This window comes from Anomalospiza imberbis, chromosome 13, assembly GCF_031753505.1.
Source record: "Anomalospiza imberbis isolate Cuckoo-Finch-1a 21T00152 chromosome 13, ASM3175350v1, whole genome shotgun sequence".
Lineage (NCBI taxonomy): Eukaryota > Metazoa > Chordata > Aves > Passeriformes > Viduidae > Anomalospiza > Anomalospiza imberbis.
Window position 1 is genome coordinate 10,542,023 of NC_089693.1, and position 14,049 is coordinate 10,556,071.

The 14,049-nt window shown below is 40.6% G+C and overlaps 1 protein-coding gene across 5 annotated transcripts in view; it reads left to right on the forward strand.

The window, feature by feature from the left end:
* The first annotated feature begins 6,193 nt into the window (after nt 1–6,193).
* Nucleotides 6,194–14,049, forward strand: part of SECISBP2L (SECIS binding protein 2 like) — a 28,177-nt gene continuing 20,321 nt past the window's right edge. For 2 of the 5 annotated variants that reach the window (XM_068203873.1, XM_068203875.1), the window contains exon 1: nt 13,692–13,895. In XM_068203873.1, the coding sequence (XP_068059974.1) occupies nt 13,707–13,895 (189 nt within the window). In that variant the 5' untranslated portion in view covers nt 13,692–13,706. Of the gene's footprint in view, nt 6,355–7,133; nt 7,251–13,691; nt 13,896–14,049 lie in introns of those variants that run through there. The other 3 variants (XM_068203877.1, XM_068203878.1, XM_068203876.1) reach the window with 3 other exon arrangements.

Sequence of the window (14,049 nt, forward strand, 5' to 3'; positions counted from 1 at the left end):
AAAAGTCTAATAAATTACAAATGTTCATCACATACATGCAAGGCAGCATGGTATACTCAATGTTCTAGGGCAGGATTTAAATTGGTAACAGGGTATAATTAAATAGGATAAAATTAACTTCAATCTGAGGAATAGTTACGTCCCTTAGAAAATTATTTTGCTCTGCAGTTGTCAAAGCAAGTGATTTTTTTTTCCTAGTGTTTACACCATAAAACTTAATGTGTACCATGAGTAGCATGATGTTGAATCTTGGGTGAGAATTTCTTCTTCACTCAAGGATTTTTTTACCAATAGGTGTTTTTAATTTATCCACTTAGTTAAAATAGTAGTAAAATTTAAATTTTTAAGCAAAGTTTTTTGCTTTTGTAAAATCTGTGTATAACATTTGACTAAAGCACCTTGTATTTTGTTTCCTTATAATGCTGTGATGTGTAATGTAGTTTTTACTTTGAAAATTCCAGTAATACCTGGTGATGTGAAGTTGAACTCAACAACAGTGCACATTGGGACCCTTACCTACAGATCCAGAGACTTTATATTGGATAGCAAATCGTGCAGGGTTCTTCCTCCGATGGGGACAAGGGATTGTCACAGCTATTTCAAGGTTCTCCTTCCCATGGGGACAGGGGACAGTGACAGCTATTTATTTAAGTAGGTTTCCTTTCTATGCTGTTTCCTGCAACCCTTGCTGTGGGAAGGAACAACTCTTCTCTTCTAAAGGAGGGGGGGAAAGAGAACTGTCCATGAACATAAAATCACTGAAAATGAAAGTCTTCTTGACTTTGTCTGTTGTACCTGATGTAACCTTTTCCATCCCAGCTATGTCTGCTGGGGAGGCATTTTGGTATTTTTGGATTTTTTTCAAGAAGGAAATGGGAATACTGCAGTAAATCTTGTCATGTCCATCTAGTTCCGTTGTTTTATCTTTTTGTTCTGAAGGATTAATTGCTTTAGGACTAGTCCAAGTAGTGAAGGACTGTCAGTCTGAACAGTGAGGGCTAGCAATGTTTTTAGACAGAAAAAGGGTCAGTCTACCTCTAAGAAATGGTTTTGTGTTTTGGCATACTTCAGGTCTTACTCATGTGTACAGTGCCTTAGCATCTGTGCTCTAGGTACATAAGGAAGATTTATATAATGCCTAGGGGATTCTACCCCTTTTCTGAGTTCTCACAATTCTTAACCTGGAAGATGAAGATTTTCTCTGGGGAAATACTGAGGAGCTCTGTTATCATCCAACTGCAGCAGAAATCACCAGGAGTTGCTATAGCCCACCTATAGTCCCTGGTAGATCTGGTTCTGATGTCATTTCTGTCTCCTCAGGAAAAGTGAACAAGCACTTGATGGAAGAGGGTGAATGATTTTTTTTCCCAAGAAACACCATTGCACTGCAGGTTGTTTGAGACGTTGTAAGCAGCCTCGCTGCATTCTCAGTCTCAAGCCCAGTCATTAAATTTCTGCAGCTGTTAATTGTCAGACCCACACTTGTCACAACTTGGGTGATTTTATACACCTCTTGTTGCTGCTGGTACAAGATAAACTGGCATTTTAGCTAGTTTCCATAACACTGTTTGCAAAAGAACATTTTAATGGCTGTTGTAATCTTATGTAAGATTAAGCTGTATATATATAAACCCTTCTTTTGAGTTGCTGGCAGCTTATGCATTAAAACTGAACAACAGGCAAATCTGGGAGGATGTGGGTGCTATGTCTGCATTTTAGATTTTTACTATTATTTTTAGTCAAACATACTTTGAAGGAATGTATTCTTTGTGCATCTCAAAGTCCTATTCTAATGGATTGGATCTGAAACCAATTTATTTTCCTTTTAAAAAGGCCTGAAAATACATTGAGCAACAACAACAAACCCCAGAAAAATGGCAAGGCAGCTGAAATGCACTGAGCAGAATAATATAATGAAGTTGTTTGAACTTCAGTCTGTAAATAAACTGAATTAGTAATTACTCAGGAGTTGTCAGCTGTAAAACATTATGTCTGTAATTGAAGATTGTATTTTCATATTTTTTTCTTTGAGAGGTAGTGAATTAATTTGAGTAGGAACAGTGTTATGTATGGAGTAGAGTAAAATGACATCACTTGGGATAGTACCCCTTTCTCAAAAATACAGTCTAAATACAGAACTAATTTTTTTTATATAAATGGCAATATGGAATTTAAATATAAAAGTGTAGCTGTTACTGTATTATTTTCAAAGTGCTAAAAATGTATTTTAGAACCAGGTTAGTGAACTAGGTAAACTACATTACAAGCTAGTCAACTATTTAAATGTTAATTAAGATATTAAGAAAGGATTATCACCATCTTAAATGCCTCTATGTGGTAAGGTAGATTGCAAACTATCTGTGATAGAATAATTGCATATGTAGTGCTAAATTTTAGATGTAATACGAGTGAGCATTACGGCAAGAGTAAAGGTTAATCCTTTCCTGGCCGTGTTCGGAAGAGTTGCATGGCAGCTCTGTCCTGGCTGGCTCTGCTGCCTCTCTCTGCAGCTGCTCTCGGTGGGAGTGCTGGGCTCACTCGCCTGCTGCCAGGCAGTAATTGCGATTGGAATCGTGATTCTCAGGTTCCTGCAGTAGTTCCCAGCTCACCTTCCTGCTTTGGTTCCAGTTCTGTTCCCTGCTGTGGCTGCCTGCGCAGGACACCACATGTCGCCTCGCCAGACTCGGTTTTATTTGCCAAGATACACTTTGCTTTGTCTACTTGTCTTTTTCAGTAATTATGCTGAAGATTTTAGTCCCAGGCCAGTAAAACTGTCATTTTGGAGTCTGCTTTTTTTCCTGCTGCCTTTTCCACGTGCTCACCGTGGCAGCCTCCAGCCCCACTAGTGCTGCTGCCGTGGAGCTCGGTCTGAGCCTGCCTGGACATCAGGTGGAGGGTGTTACTGAGCAACCCTTATTTCATGCTTCCATGCCAGTGCTATTAAGCCTATACAAATGTTCAAGCTTCCCATATAAGAAACTGCCTTGACTTCAGTGAGACATGTGTCATCATATCCTTGTGTTCCACAGGACTTTGTACCCACTAGATGTAAACAGAGCCCAAATAAGTAAGAGTGTGAGTAGCCACACATGTGCTGTTAGGTTTGCTTGTAATCCTATGATTTGAATTCTGAATACAGTCATTACCAAGTGCCTTTCCATATTGCTGAGATATTTTGGTTTAGTCTCCCATTTTTTATTTTTGTGTTGACCGAGATTTTCTTCTTGACTTGTTTCCTCCATTGTGTTCAGGAAGGATATCTCCACTACCCAGTAGATGCAGCAATAAAGTCAAAAACTTATTAGCAAAATTGCAGTCAGCACCTGCTGGGTTCAACCATCATTTTTGCTTATGAACTATTTACTTACCCTGTCTTGCAGCAAAGAAGTAGCAATAATTGTTTACAAACTGCCAGATTTGAGAACTGGACCCTTATTGATTATGAAAAATCAGCTACCAAGGGTGTTAAAATTCAACCATGTGCAGCTACCAAGTGTTTTAAAATTCAACAGGGTTTGTAGAATTTTTTTGATGGCTTCCTTAAGAACTGTGACATCATCGAGTTCTCTTACACAACGCTCGATCAAGATGATGTTGTAACCAGATACCCTGGCATATTTGTGATAGTTGTGGATAGAGGATCTAACATAACTGGTTCTGAGTGCTTTGGTTTGTTTTTCTTTTTGGTGATAACACAGTTAAATTTTATGGGAGACTTGAGTTTTTATCACCTGAGTGGCCACTCAGGTCACCCAACATGACTTTCTGTATTATGTATATTGTATAGATTCATGTAGATCTGATGTCTATTTAATCACTGCCCAATTTAGATCTTAGACATTCCTGTCATTTGAGTGTGCATAACAGCCCTTTCAAGTGTGACCTTTCTGTTGGTATGTATCTTGGGAACAAAAGAAGAATTTCATAACGGACAGCCTTGCCATAATGAGTCATTATTTTTTAAAATGACAGCAACTATCTTAAGCAAATGTCATAATATATATTCCATGGTCAGCATCAATTTGAACAAATTAAGCTGCATTCCACACTGAAACACTGGTGTGCCAATACAAGAAGACGATTGTTCCAGTTGTTTCAGTGGGATTTTTTCACTGTTTTCTGTCCAGTCAGGCAAGTTCTCCCACATTACTTGGAGATGAAAAGTGATTAAGTTTGAAGTAAATCTACCAAATTTCACACAAATAAGCAAAACACATTCAACTACTGGGAATTAAATACATTTTTCTCAGTAGAGATTTGTTAAGTGAGATGAAGTTTAGGTAGCTTATGTTTCATAATTATTTATCTGTAGATTTCCATCTCATATTTAAGTTCATCAATTACTGATGAAATGCTGTTCCATTGCATCAGCTGAAAGCTCTGTGTACAACCAGCTTAATACCCAGTTTTACTTTCATGACTTCTTGTGTTGAAATAACAAATCTCATTGTGTAAAAGCCCCTGGGAACATAACCTCATAACCTCAAATTAGTCTGTCTTAGCACCTTGAAATGGCTTCCCAGCATTATAAACACTTATGTGAGTTCTGCTGACCATTGAATCTTGTCAAGAAAAGTTCTGGGTTACAGAAGTGCATATAAAGCATACAACTGCTGCAGCTTCTCCAGTTCAGATGAGGTTTCTGTATCAGTTAGGACACTGCAGCAGCTCTCCTGTTCTCTTCACTGGTAGTAAAACACTGTCCTCACTGAAGGTAGTAGAAACCTGAAAGTTCAATTTAATTGGGATTACAACCTGGCCCCTTTCCCATATGCTCAGTGGGACCTATGATTTTGTGTACTTTAATCTCATGAAAACTTAAATCACAGAACATATGTAATGTTGCAGACATCTAGGCAAAAGTTACACTTCAGTTACACACTGCTGATGTGGATGGAATAGCACAGAAGGCAGTGACAGCCTGCACAATTCTCTGTTCGTCTCATCTGTTCACAAGATGAGATCTTGCTGTGCAATGCAATAGCCCTCTTCATAATCCCATATGTTACATATGAAGTTTTAATGGTGAAGAGCAACTCCAAAGAAAGTACAAATAGATTATGTTGGTTTATCCGATAAATAAAACTTTTATAACATAGGAGAAATTATGTGGTATCACAAATCTTGAAAGATTAATTATAAAATGAAGGTTCAATCTAGGAAGCTATAGCAAGATTGGTCTGTCAAGACATTCTTGATAGCTTCTACTGCTGTCAAATTCGGATACTTTCAGGCTTTCTTACTTGTTTCTTTAAAAAGCAAGCCATTTATTCCTCAAAAGAACCTCTAGCAAGCAGGAACGAGACTCATGCATTAGTATGTAATACTTATATAATGTATTTCACCTGGAAGCACTCAAGGGTCTGATCCGGGATACCCTTTGTATATTTCTTTCACAAAGGTACTTAGTCTAGTTCTGCTTTTTTTTCCCCCTTGCCATGAATCAGCCAAGTTGTAAATAAATCATGCCTCATTTCCACTAAACCCAAGGCAGCAGACCTATTAGCGTCATGAAACGCGGGCAGGTCCCCTGCAGAACACGCGTACGGGACCATGGGCAGCAGCGGCTCCTACATGCGTTTCCCCTTCTCCTGGCTCGAGGTGAACACAGTCTCACGGATTTCGCTGGCGTTACTCGTAATTCACCACACGTTACAGCAGAGCAGCAAAATAAAGGAACGTCACACAAGCTGTGCCCAACCTCGCGTGTCAGAGCTGCCCGCTTTGCTGCCGCCCCAGTCCCTGCACACACGGGACCCGCTCCGCAGCCCAGCCCTGCGCTCCGGACGCTGGTGCGACATTTTTAGATTTCTGCCTCTAAATACATCACAGGGGTTTTAATTTTTTCTTTTTTTTCCCCTCGGTGTTCCAGATAATTTCAAGGACACCGTCGGCCTGAGCCTCCCCCGGCGCCGCCCGCGAGCAGACGGGCCCGCAGCGCACCTGCCGCTCTCGCTCGCCGCAGGCGAAACGACCCCGGGCGGGGGGAACAACGCTCCCCGCGCTTATCCCCGCGGGTTTCCGCAACGTTTGTGTCACGGCCTCGCTTGTTTTCGGGCGGCCGGAACGCGGGAGGGGAACGCCCGCCGCCGCGGGGAGCGAAGGCGTTCCCAGCCTGAGCCCGCCCGGCTTCCGTCTCAGCTGGTCCCTCCCCGCCGCCCGTCCCGTCCCGCCCCGGCCGTGGCGTAGCCGGTCCCGGTTCCCGTGATAACCGCAAGCGGGGCCGGCACCGCTCCGGGCGTGTGCGGAGCGCGGCGGGGGAAGCAGCACCATGGGGGAGGCGGCCCGGGCCCTCCGCCGCCCTCATTAGAGCCGCCGCCCGGCGCAGCTGGAGCCATGGACAAAGCGGACAAGGTACGAAGGGACCGCGAGCAGCCGTGGCGGGAGGGGCGGCGGTGAGGGCGGGGAGCGGAGCGGGCCCGGCCCGGCCGTGTCAGCCCCGGCAGGGCCGTCGGCAGCGGCCGAGCGGCGGGCAGCGCACGGCAGGGCGGGGCGCGGCTCGCGGCCTGCGGGGCGGGGGGCGCCGGGACCGGCCGTGAGGGGCGCCGGGACCGGCCGTGAGGGGCGCCGGGACCGGCCGTGAGGGGCGCCGGGACCGGCCGTGAGGAGCCGCCGCCCCGCCCCGGCGGAGAGCGGCCCTCGGGACTTGCAGCAAGGGCGTTCTCTGGGCTGGAAGCGGGAGCTCGGTGTGTGTCCGCCGCCGCCGTCCCCTCCCCGGGCGGGAGGCGTCAGGCCGCGCCCGGCCCGGCTGTCCGGGGGAGCCGGGAACCCGGGAGCGACTCCCCTGGGAATTCCAAGGGAATTCCAAACTCGGGTCTGTTCTTCGCCCCCCTGTTCCTTCAGGCTTTGTTTCTAGCTCAGGGAAGTATTGCAGTTAGTGACATTTAGTTTAAGCCTGCCTGGTCATTAGTAGAGACTTGGTTTCTTGAGGAAGAAACAGGTTTCTTTAAGAACTTAGCAACACACTCGAGGTATCACTCTTGTCGAAATCCTGTAAATGTCACGGTTGGGTTGAAGTTTTCAGTGATAGGACACAGCTGATGGTCTCCTCATAGCTGAGTGGGTGTAGCTCACCAATTCTACAGGTCGCTATATCTTTTTCTTCCGTATTAAACTTGGCTTTGTGAGGTGATCAGTTTGCATTATTCTTATGAGCTTTTATTTGTGTAGGTATGAAGAAACACAAGCAAGGACTTAAGAATTTGTATGATTTGTTACATATGTGCAATAAAACATTTCATCATCAGGAGGTAGTACTAAAAGATGTATCTGACATGAATGATGTCATCTGTTAGAGCCTGATACTACTTCTAAGCTTCTCTTTCACCAGAATGAGTTGAAAATGGGTGATTTCCAGCTCTTTGTTTCCTAGTTTTCCACGGAATCTCCACGGATTCTAATAGTAGGGTTAAGGAATAAAATAATACAGGTTACTGCAGCAAAGTAGATAATGACTAATAATGTACTCAGTAATTGCTTTTCATTCTGTACATATATTTAAGGAAGTTTGTGAACAGTGTGTCTTATTACAGTGTGACTCCCACTATGGCTTTCTTCCTGGGCTTTCTGGTGTGATAATGGTTTTAAATTTTTTTTAATGCTTTTTATTTGCTTTCATGGAGAAAACCTGATCTTATTCTGAAAAATTTACATTAGTCCAATCTGTAGTAGTTTTTGCTTTAAAATCTTGGATTTTGGTGTGGTGGTGTTTTTTTGTCCCCTCTTTGTTGCATCTGCAATTAGTACTGTAGTACACTTGTGAAATATTTATTCCTTGTTGCTTGAGCTCTTCAGCACTGGAGGTTCACACACATGTCCTTATCAAACCACTCTCTTTTCATTTGTCAAATTGTTCATGAAAACAGAGAGTTGTTATGCTATTTACAGTATAAAGTGTTGACTCGGAGTGATTGTCTTAACTAAGTGCAGTATTTTAACTTGAAGGTGTAGTTAAGCTCTGAAGCAGAATCATCTTGTTTATTATGTTTGCAGCATATCAGGTCCTGTTGGTTCCTTATCCCCTCGTAAGGCTTCTAGGCAGACAAATAATTAATACCTGATGAGTTTCTAAAATGATTCAACAATCATGTTGCTTTTGCCTGCTCATTATACAGCAGCATCTTGATTAGGAGACTCCTAGATGCTTTGGGTTTGAAGCTTTTGTGCTGTAAGAATTGAATGCGATCATTTGTTACCAGTGTAAGTGTTTGGTAAGGTTGCATCAGTTTTGGGAGCCATTTCATTTTTTTTTTTATTTGGGCTCCTTTCTGTGCCTGTACTGCATGGCATCTGATAAATGAGTATTAAAGCCTATAAATGTCTGTTAGCAGTACTCATTCTGTCCTTCCTTTCCCTCAGAATGCTCTCTCAGGCACAGTATAGTAACTGTATGTGCTTATAGGAGTAACTACTGTGAAATTGGAGTATGAACAGCTAGGACTGTTGTGCTGTGTTAGTGTGGTATTTCAAGAGTAAAGGGAGATCACAAATGCTTTTGATGGGTAAACAGAGTTTTGTGGCGTTGGTTTAGTGAATCAGTATGAGATTTCTTGTTGCAAGATCATTTGGACACCTAATTGATAAAAAAGATGTTGATTTTGGATTGCCTTTAAGGTTTCTGTTACCTAATTTCTGATATGACTTGTTATAATATGCTCAGTGATATTTTGGGAGCTGACATAGATGGAAAGGGAGTAAAGCTGCTTAAACACAATTATTGTATGATAGGAATAGTTGTAATTTTTGTAGTGGGTGTGTAAGTTTATTTTTGTCTACACTAGGAACAAAATTTTTCCCATTAAAAAGTGTATGGGTTTCAGCAGTTATTTTCCTACAAGAGAGAAAACTCAGCAGATGATGTTCTTTCTGTTTAAGCAGAATATGACAGAAAACTAAAGAGAAACAACTTCCCCTTTCAAAGGTACTGCTGTGCTTTGATTTTTCTCAGTCTTATACTTTTGCTCTGTGATTAAGACAGTTGGTTCCTTTAGTACAGTTGAGAAATCAGGTGAAGTTGCAAAATCAGTGGCCTGTGTTTTGTTTTAGTATTGCTTAAAGACAGCCTGTTCTGCTTACCTCTGCTATTTGTGACCACTCAACAGGTGGCTTGATAATATGATTGTCAGAGAAGTGGATCTAGATCAATGTTTTGTGCTCTTTTATCCTGCCCAGTTTCCTTCAATGTTTCTTGCCCATGGCAGATTTTTCAACTGAGGAAAACTAAAAAATGTCTGGTTTCCTGTACATTGCTTTCTTTTGAATCTTGAGAGTGCAGAACAGTTTTGGATTTTGTGAGTTTTGTGTTGTCTTACTTTAGAATTTGTTCTTTGCTGAATTTAAATGTTATTGGTATGATTCCATTAATATCTTAACTGTTTGAGCACAAAATTATTTATCCTTGACTAGTTTGTGGAGATCAGGAAACTGATTTGCATAAATAGGTTGGATTAATCCTTTTAGTACACTGTCTACAAAGCACTCAAATATTATTACTTCATTTGGACAGCATGAGTTTAGAAGTTTGTACTGTTAAATGCTGTAAAATAGGTACGTGAGGAGGATCCTTTTGGTAGCTTTTTTTGTCTTTGGACAAGCTTTGTGTGAGTATTAAATTTTAGGTTCCCCCCCCCCCTTTTTTTTTTCTTAGAATATTCTGGGTTTGAGTTTAAACATGCCAGCTTGTCATGTTGTGCCACTTGCTTGTTTTTTTTTTTATATATAGGTAAAAATGTTAAATATTTAGCTTTGTTATGTTCTGAACATGATACTTAATCCTGTGAAAGGGAAGAGAATTATGCCCAATTCCCTTTCTATGAGCTGATGGAAAAGGGAAAGAGTCATTTCATAGTGTATTTGCTTTAAGTGCTGTGTTGAAATGACTGTGTTAAATGTAAATAGGGAAGATTAAATTTTGTGCCTTGTTAAATGGCCTGCTGCTGGTGTTTCCAGTTGGACTGCATATTTACCATTCCCGAGGTATCTGCCACTTAGAAGCAACTAATTATAGAAACAATGACTTCCATATTTGTAAAGTTTATCTTAAAATAGATGAACTGTGACTTGCCTTACTACTAACCCTGCATTTAAATGATGAAGTCCAGAATTCAGAAGAAGGATTGTTTTTCTTTAAAAAGTCCTCAAAAGTTTGAGCTATGTTTTTATTTTACTTTGGGATGAGACTTCTTGTTTCCAGACTTTGAGACAGTAAAACAGCCGATTTTATTATAGCCCTCTGAGATGTGGCATCTGTGTCTATTTTCTCACCCTGTAAATGGTGAGATTGATATCTAAGCGCTCTCCTCTGAGAGCAGGATGACAGAGATCCTATTTAATGGAAAATGCTGAATGATATTAGGCTACAATGAACAAAAACTTTTCTAAGATTAAATGTACAGTGCTATAACTATAGGACAAAGTTTACCAGTCTGTTCCTGCTTGTGTCATCTTCTGTCTTTGCAGCTGTTGATGACTACAGTAGCTTTTATATAGGAAACAAAGGAGCTCTTCAGTATATGTGCTGTCTTGAAAGACTTGTAATTGTTGGACTGAAATATGTAAAGAGCTACTGCAAAACGTTTTGTAAATTGAAACTAGGGATATCTACAAAAGAGGCTTCTGTCTAAATCTTGGTTTCTTTTGAAGGGGTGTGTATCCATTAATAGGCAGCTGATTGAAAATCTGATGTTTCAGCATGACATAAATTTATATTTAGAATTGAGTTTGGTTATCAAAGGTTGATTTCAATAAAGCTTTGTTTGGTTTTGTGATGTGAAAGGTTGAGCAAACATGAAAAAGTTTAAGTCAAAAATAAGTTTGGTCTTGCAGTATTTTCAGTGTTTGCTTTTAGATGGCGTGATCAAACCGCGTAGTATTTTGTATTAAGGTCTGACCTTGCATTTACTGATGGCAGTGGCAAAGCACTAATTTGTTTTAGATGATGCAGACTAGAATAAATCTCAATACTGTGAGAGCAGTTAAAGCATAAGCTTGTATCACAAGTGCTCTGTTGTAAGGATTATGGAAAGTGTAGCAGCCTTCTCCCAAATCTTTTTGTGTTTGATAAATCTTTGTGGTTACAAACCAGTGGCACGATCAGTCCTGTTTGTGCTGTTCGTGTGCGCTTGGCACTCCACTTGTACTGTGTGGGTGAAATCTCTGAGGAATTGTGTTCACATATATTTGCATGCACTTTGTTTTATTCATTTTCTTGTTTGCTTCTGAAACAAAAAGGAACTTGTCTTGTGTTCTGGAGTTTACTTCATTTGTTATTGGTTGCATTTTCCACCGAGTCCTAAGCACGTCAGTATTTTAAAAACCTAACCCACCACCAAACTGCTTCTTTGGCACTGTTGTTTCTGTAGCTCACCAAAGGAGCCTTTCCTGTTAGAAGAAATTACAAGTTTCATTAGGAGATACCTTCTGTTTGTCCAGTGCAGTGAGAAATTAGCACCTTTACTTGATACTAAATTGATCAATAGGGTTTTTGTTTCAGTTTTTGTTTTAGTTTTTCTCCTTACACTGTGAAGGAAGAAGGCAATTTATCAAAAAGAGGAGGTACTTTGCTGTCTGTCTTCACCAACATCTCCTCCTAGCTGAGAAAACTATGGTCCTAAAAAGGTCTTCTAAGATAACTTTGGACAAATTACTTAGCGTTGCTTTTTTGTTTCCCTCACTTGTCCAGTGAAACCACTGGCCATCTGTGAAATGTGCTGAGATGTCTGGAGAATCACCCTGGAGAGTTAATTCTGTTGATGTTCTGGTTTGGTTAGCGGTCTGACCTGACTTAGTACATTTGTTTCCCCTTTCTGCTTTAAGTTTGGTAAGTTTACTGCCCTCATCTTACACAGCCTGTGTAACAGAACTCCTGAAATATTTTTGAAAGTCTGGTAAAATGCTCTAAGGAAGCAATATGTTGAAGTTAATTTAGTTTAGTTGGTAATACACTTGAGCTGCCTTTTGTTTTCTACCCCAAAGTGAAAATGGGGCCTTGTTGTCTAATGAAATGTTTAAGTTATGTGAGAATTGGATGTATTATGCTTGCAGAATGATTTTGAAACACCTGTACTGAGGTTTCTAAGTTTTCAGTTGCTGTTTCGAGGAATTGGCATATATATGTGTGTGTGCACTACAGAACAAAATGCAAAATCTGAGAAGAGAGGTTTGCCCTAAATCCTTTGCCATAACAAGTTTCTTGAAAGGATTAAAAAAACCCAACTGCCATAAACCAACCAAACCTGTAGGTGCAGACTAAACTGCGCAAGAGAAGTGTTTAACGTATAATGCATGTAAGAGGTATGTGAAATACAGTTTTGATTCCTTTAAATAGCAGACACTCCCCAAGTTCTGTAAGCAAAAAAAGGATTTAACTTTCAAATGCAGCCATATGTGTTTATGATTACAAGATCTGCTGTGTTTTATTTTACCATTACAGGTAAGCTAAACTTGTTTTGAGCTGTACAGAAAATGATAATTAAATATATCAGGTAATTGTTCTGTCATAGCTATGGTAATCATAACCTGTATAAGGGACTGGACAACAGGAAAGGAAGAATTAAAGTCATCTTTCTAGTTTGGGCATCTCTGAATTGTTTGAACCTGATAAAACCAAGCAAAATAATGTGAATTATTTTCCTAAAATCATGAAATCGCATAAGAGTGTTGAGTCTTGTGGAAGTTTTAAATAAATTTAAAACAAAGAAACAAAAACCCCAACATACCCTTTTTTGTTGGACAGATTTAAATAAGTCAAATTTTATCCAATCCACCTTGGATGTAAAAGTAAGGTAGGGATTATCTTTGAGAATTGACAAGAAATATTTTGCTATGGCAACCTAGCAGATGGGAATCACTTGCTTCCTGCTTGGATCAGTTACAGCTCTGTTTCTAATATCTGATGTGAAAGACTGTTCTCTCACAGTCCTAATAATGAGTGATGATATAGCACGATATCACAAAAATCATTGTCATGAGACCGTTCTGCAAGAGACTTGTCGATAAAGAATGATTTTTGTATTTTCACATAAATCTCCCAAATAAGGGAAAGAGCAGACAGCGACATAGGAGAGATCCTTAAAATGGGAAATCTGGTCCCAATATGAATGACAAATCGAATGTTTTGACTATTTTCTGAGCCAGTACTAGTTTATTTTTAGTATCTTGGCTGAAGTTCACTTGGCATGTTGGTAGGATAGTGACCAGCAGGTTAGGAATAGTTGTTTGACAGTTTTCAGTGTTTCCTTAGGAATACCACATTTATAAAACACTCATCCTGAGTTTACTCCTGCATGTTCCGTGGATGAAGCACCCTTGGTGTGTTCCTTTAACGTTCTGATTGCTCAGTGGGTTAGAGCAGGGTGCTGATGATGCCGGGTTCAATCCCCACATGGACCGCTCATTAAATAGCTGGGCTCAATGACCCTTGTGGCTCTCTTCCAATTCAGAATGATCTCTGATCTAGTTTTGTAGGCCAGCCCATCAGTGAATCTATTCTTAAGCAAGTATTTTTGCCTCACAGTCTTGAAATAGCATAGAAAAAACCCTCTTAGCTTTCAGGGAGGGATTTCAGTGTTGGTATTTCTGGTACTTGTTATATGTTCACTGTACATAAACAGTTTTTAAAAGAAAATTATGAGAAGTTTTTCTCTTGTGTTGAGGAGAATGCCTTGGAGCTTTGCAGAGGGGTAGGCGAGTCACGAGGCAGCTGAGGGATGTGCCTGAGGCCAGAGAGGAAGCTCTGGGTAGAGCTGGGTTTGATTTGTGTTGCACAAGTTCAGTGCTACTGCTGCAGCTGCCCCACAGCTTTTCCTCTGAATGGAACTTCAGGAATTAGAAGAGTTACTCTGGAAGAAAAGAATGTTCACCCTCATGATAAAGAAATGCATTTAATTGATATGAAGGTAATTGTTCTGCTGTAATGCAGACCTTGTTGTACACCAGGAGTGATACTTCTGTGTCTGTGCTTATAGAATCAGACTGCCCTGCATTGGAACATACCTTAAAAATTGTTTGGTTCCATACCCCTGCAATGGGCAGGGACACATTCCATGACAC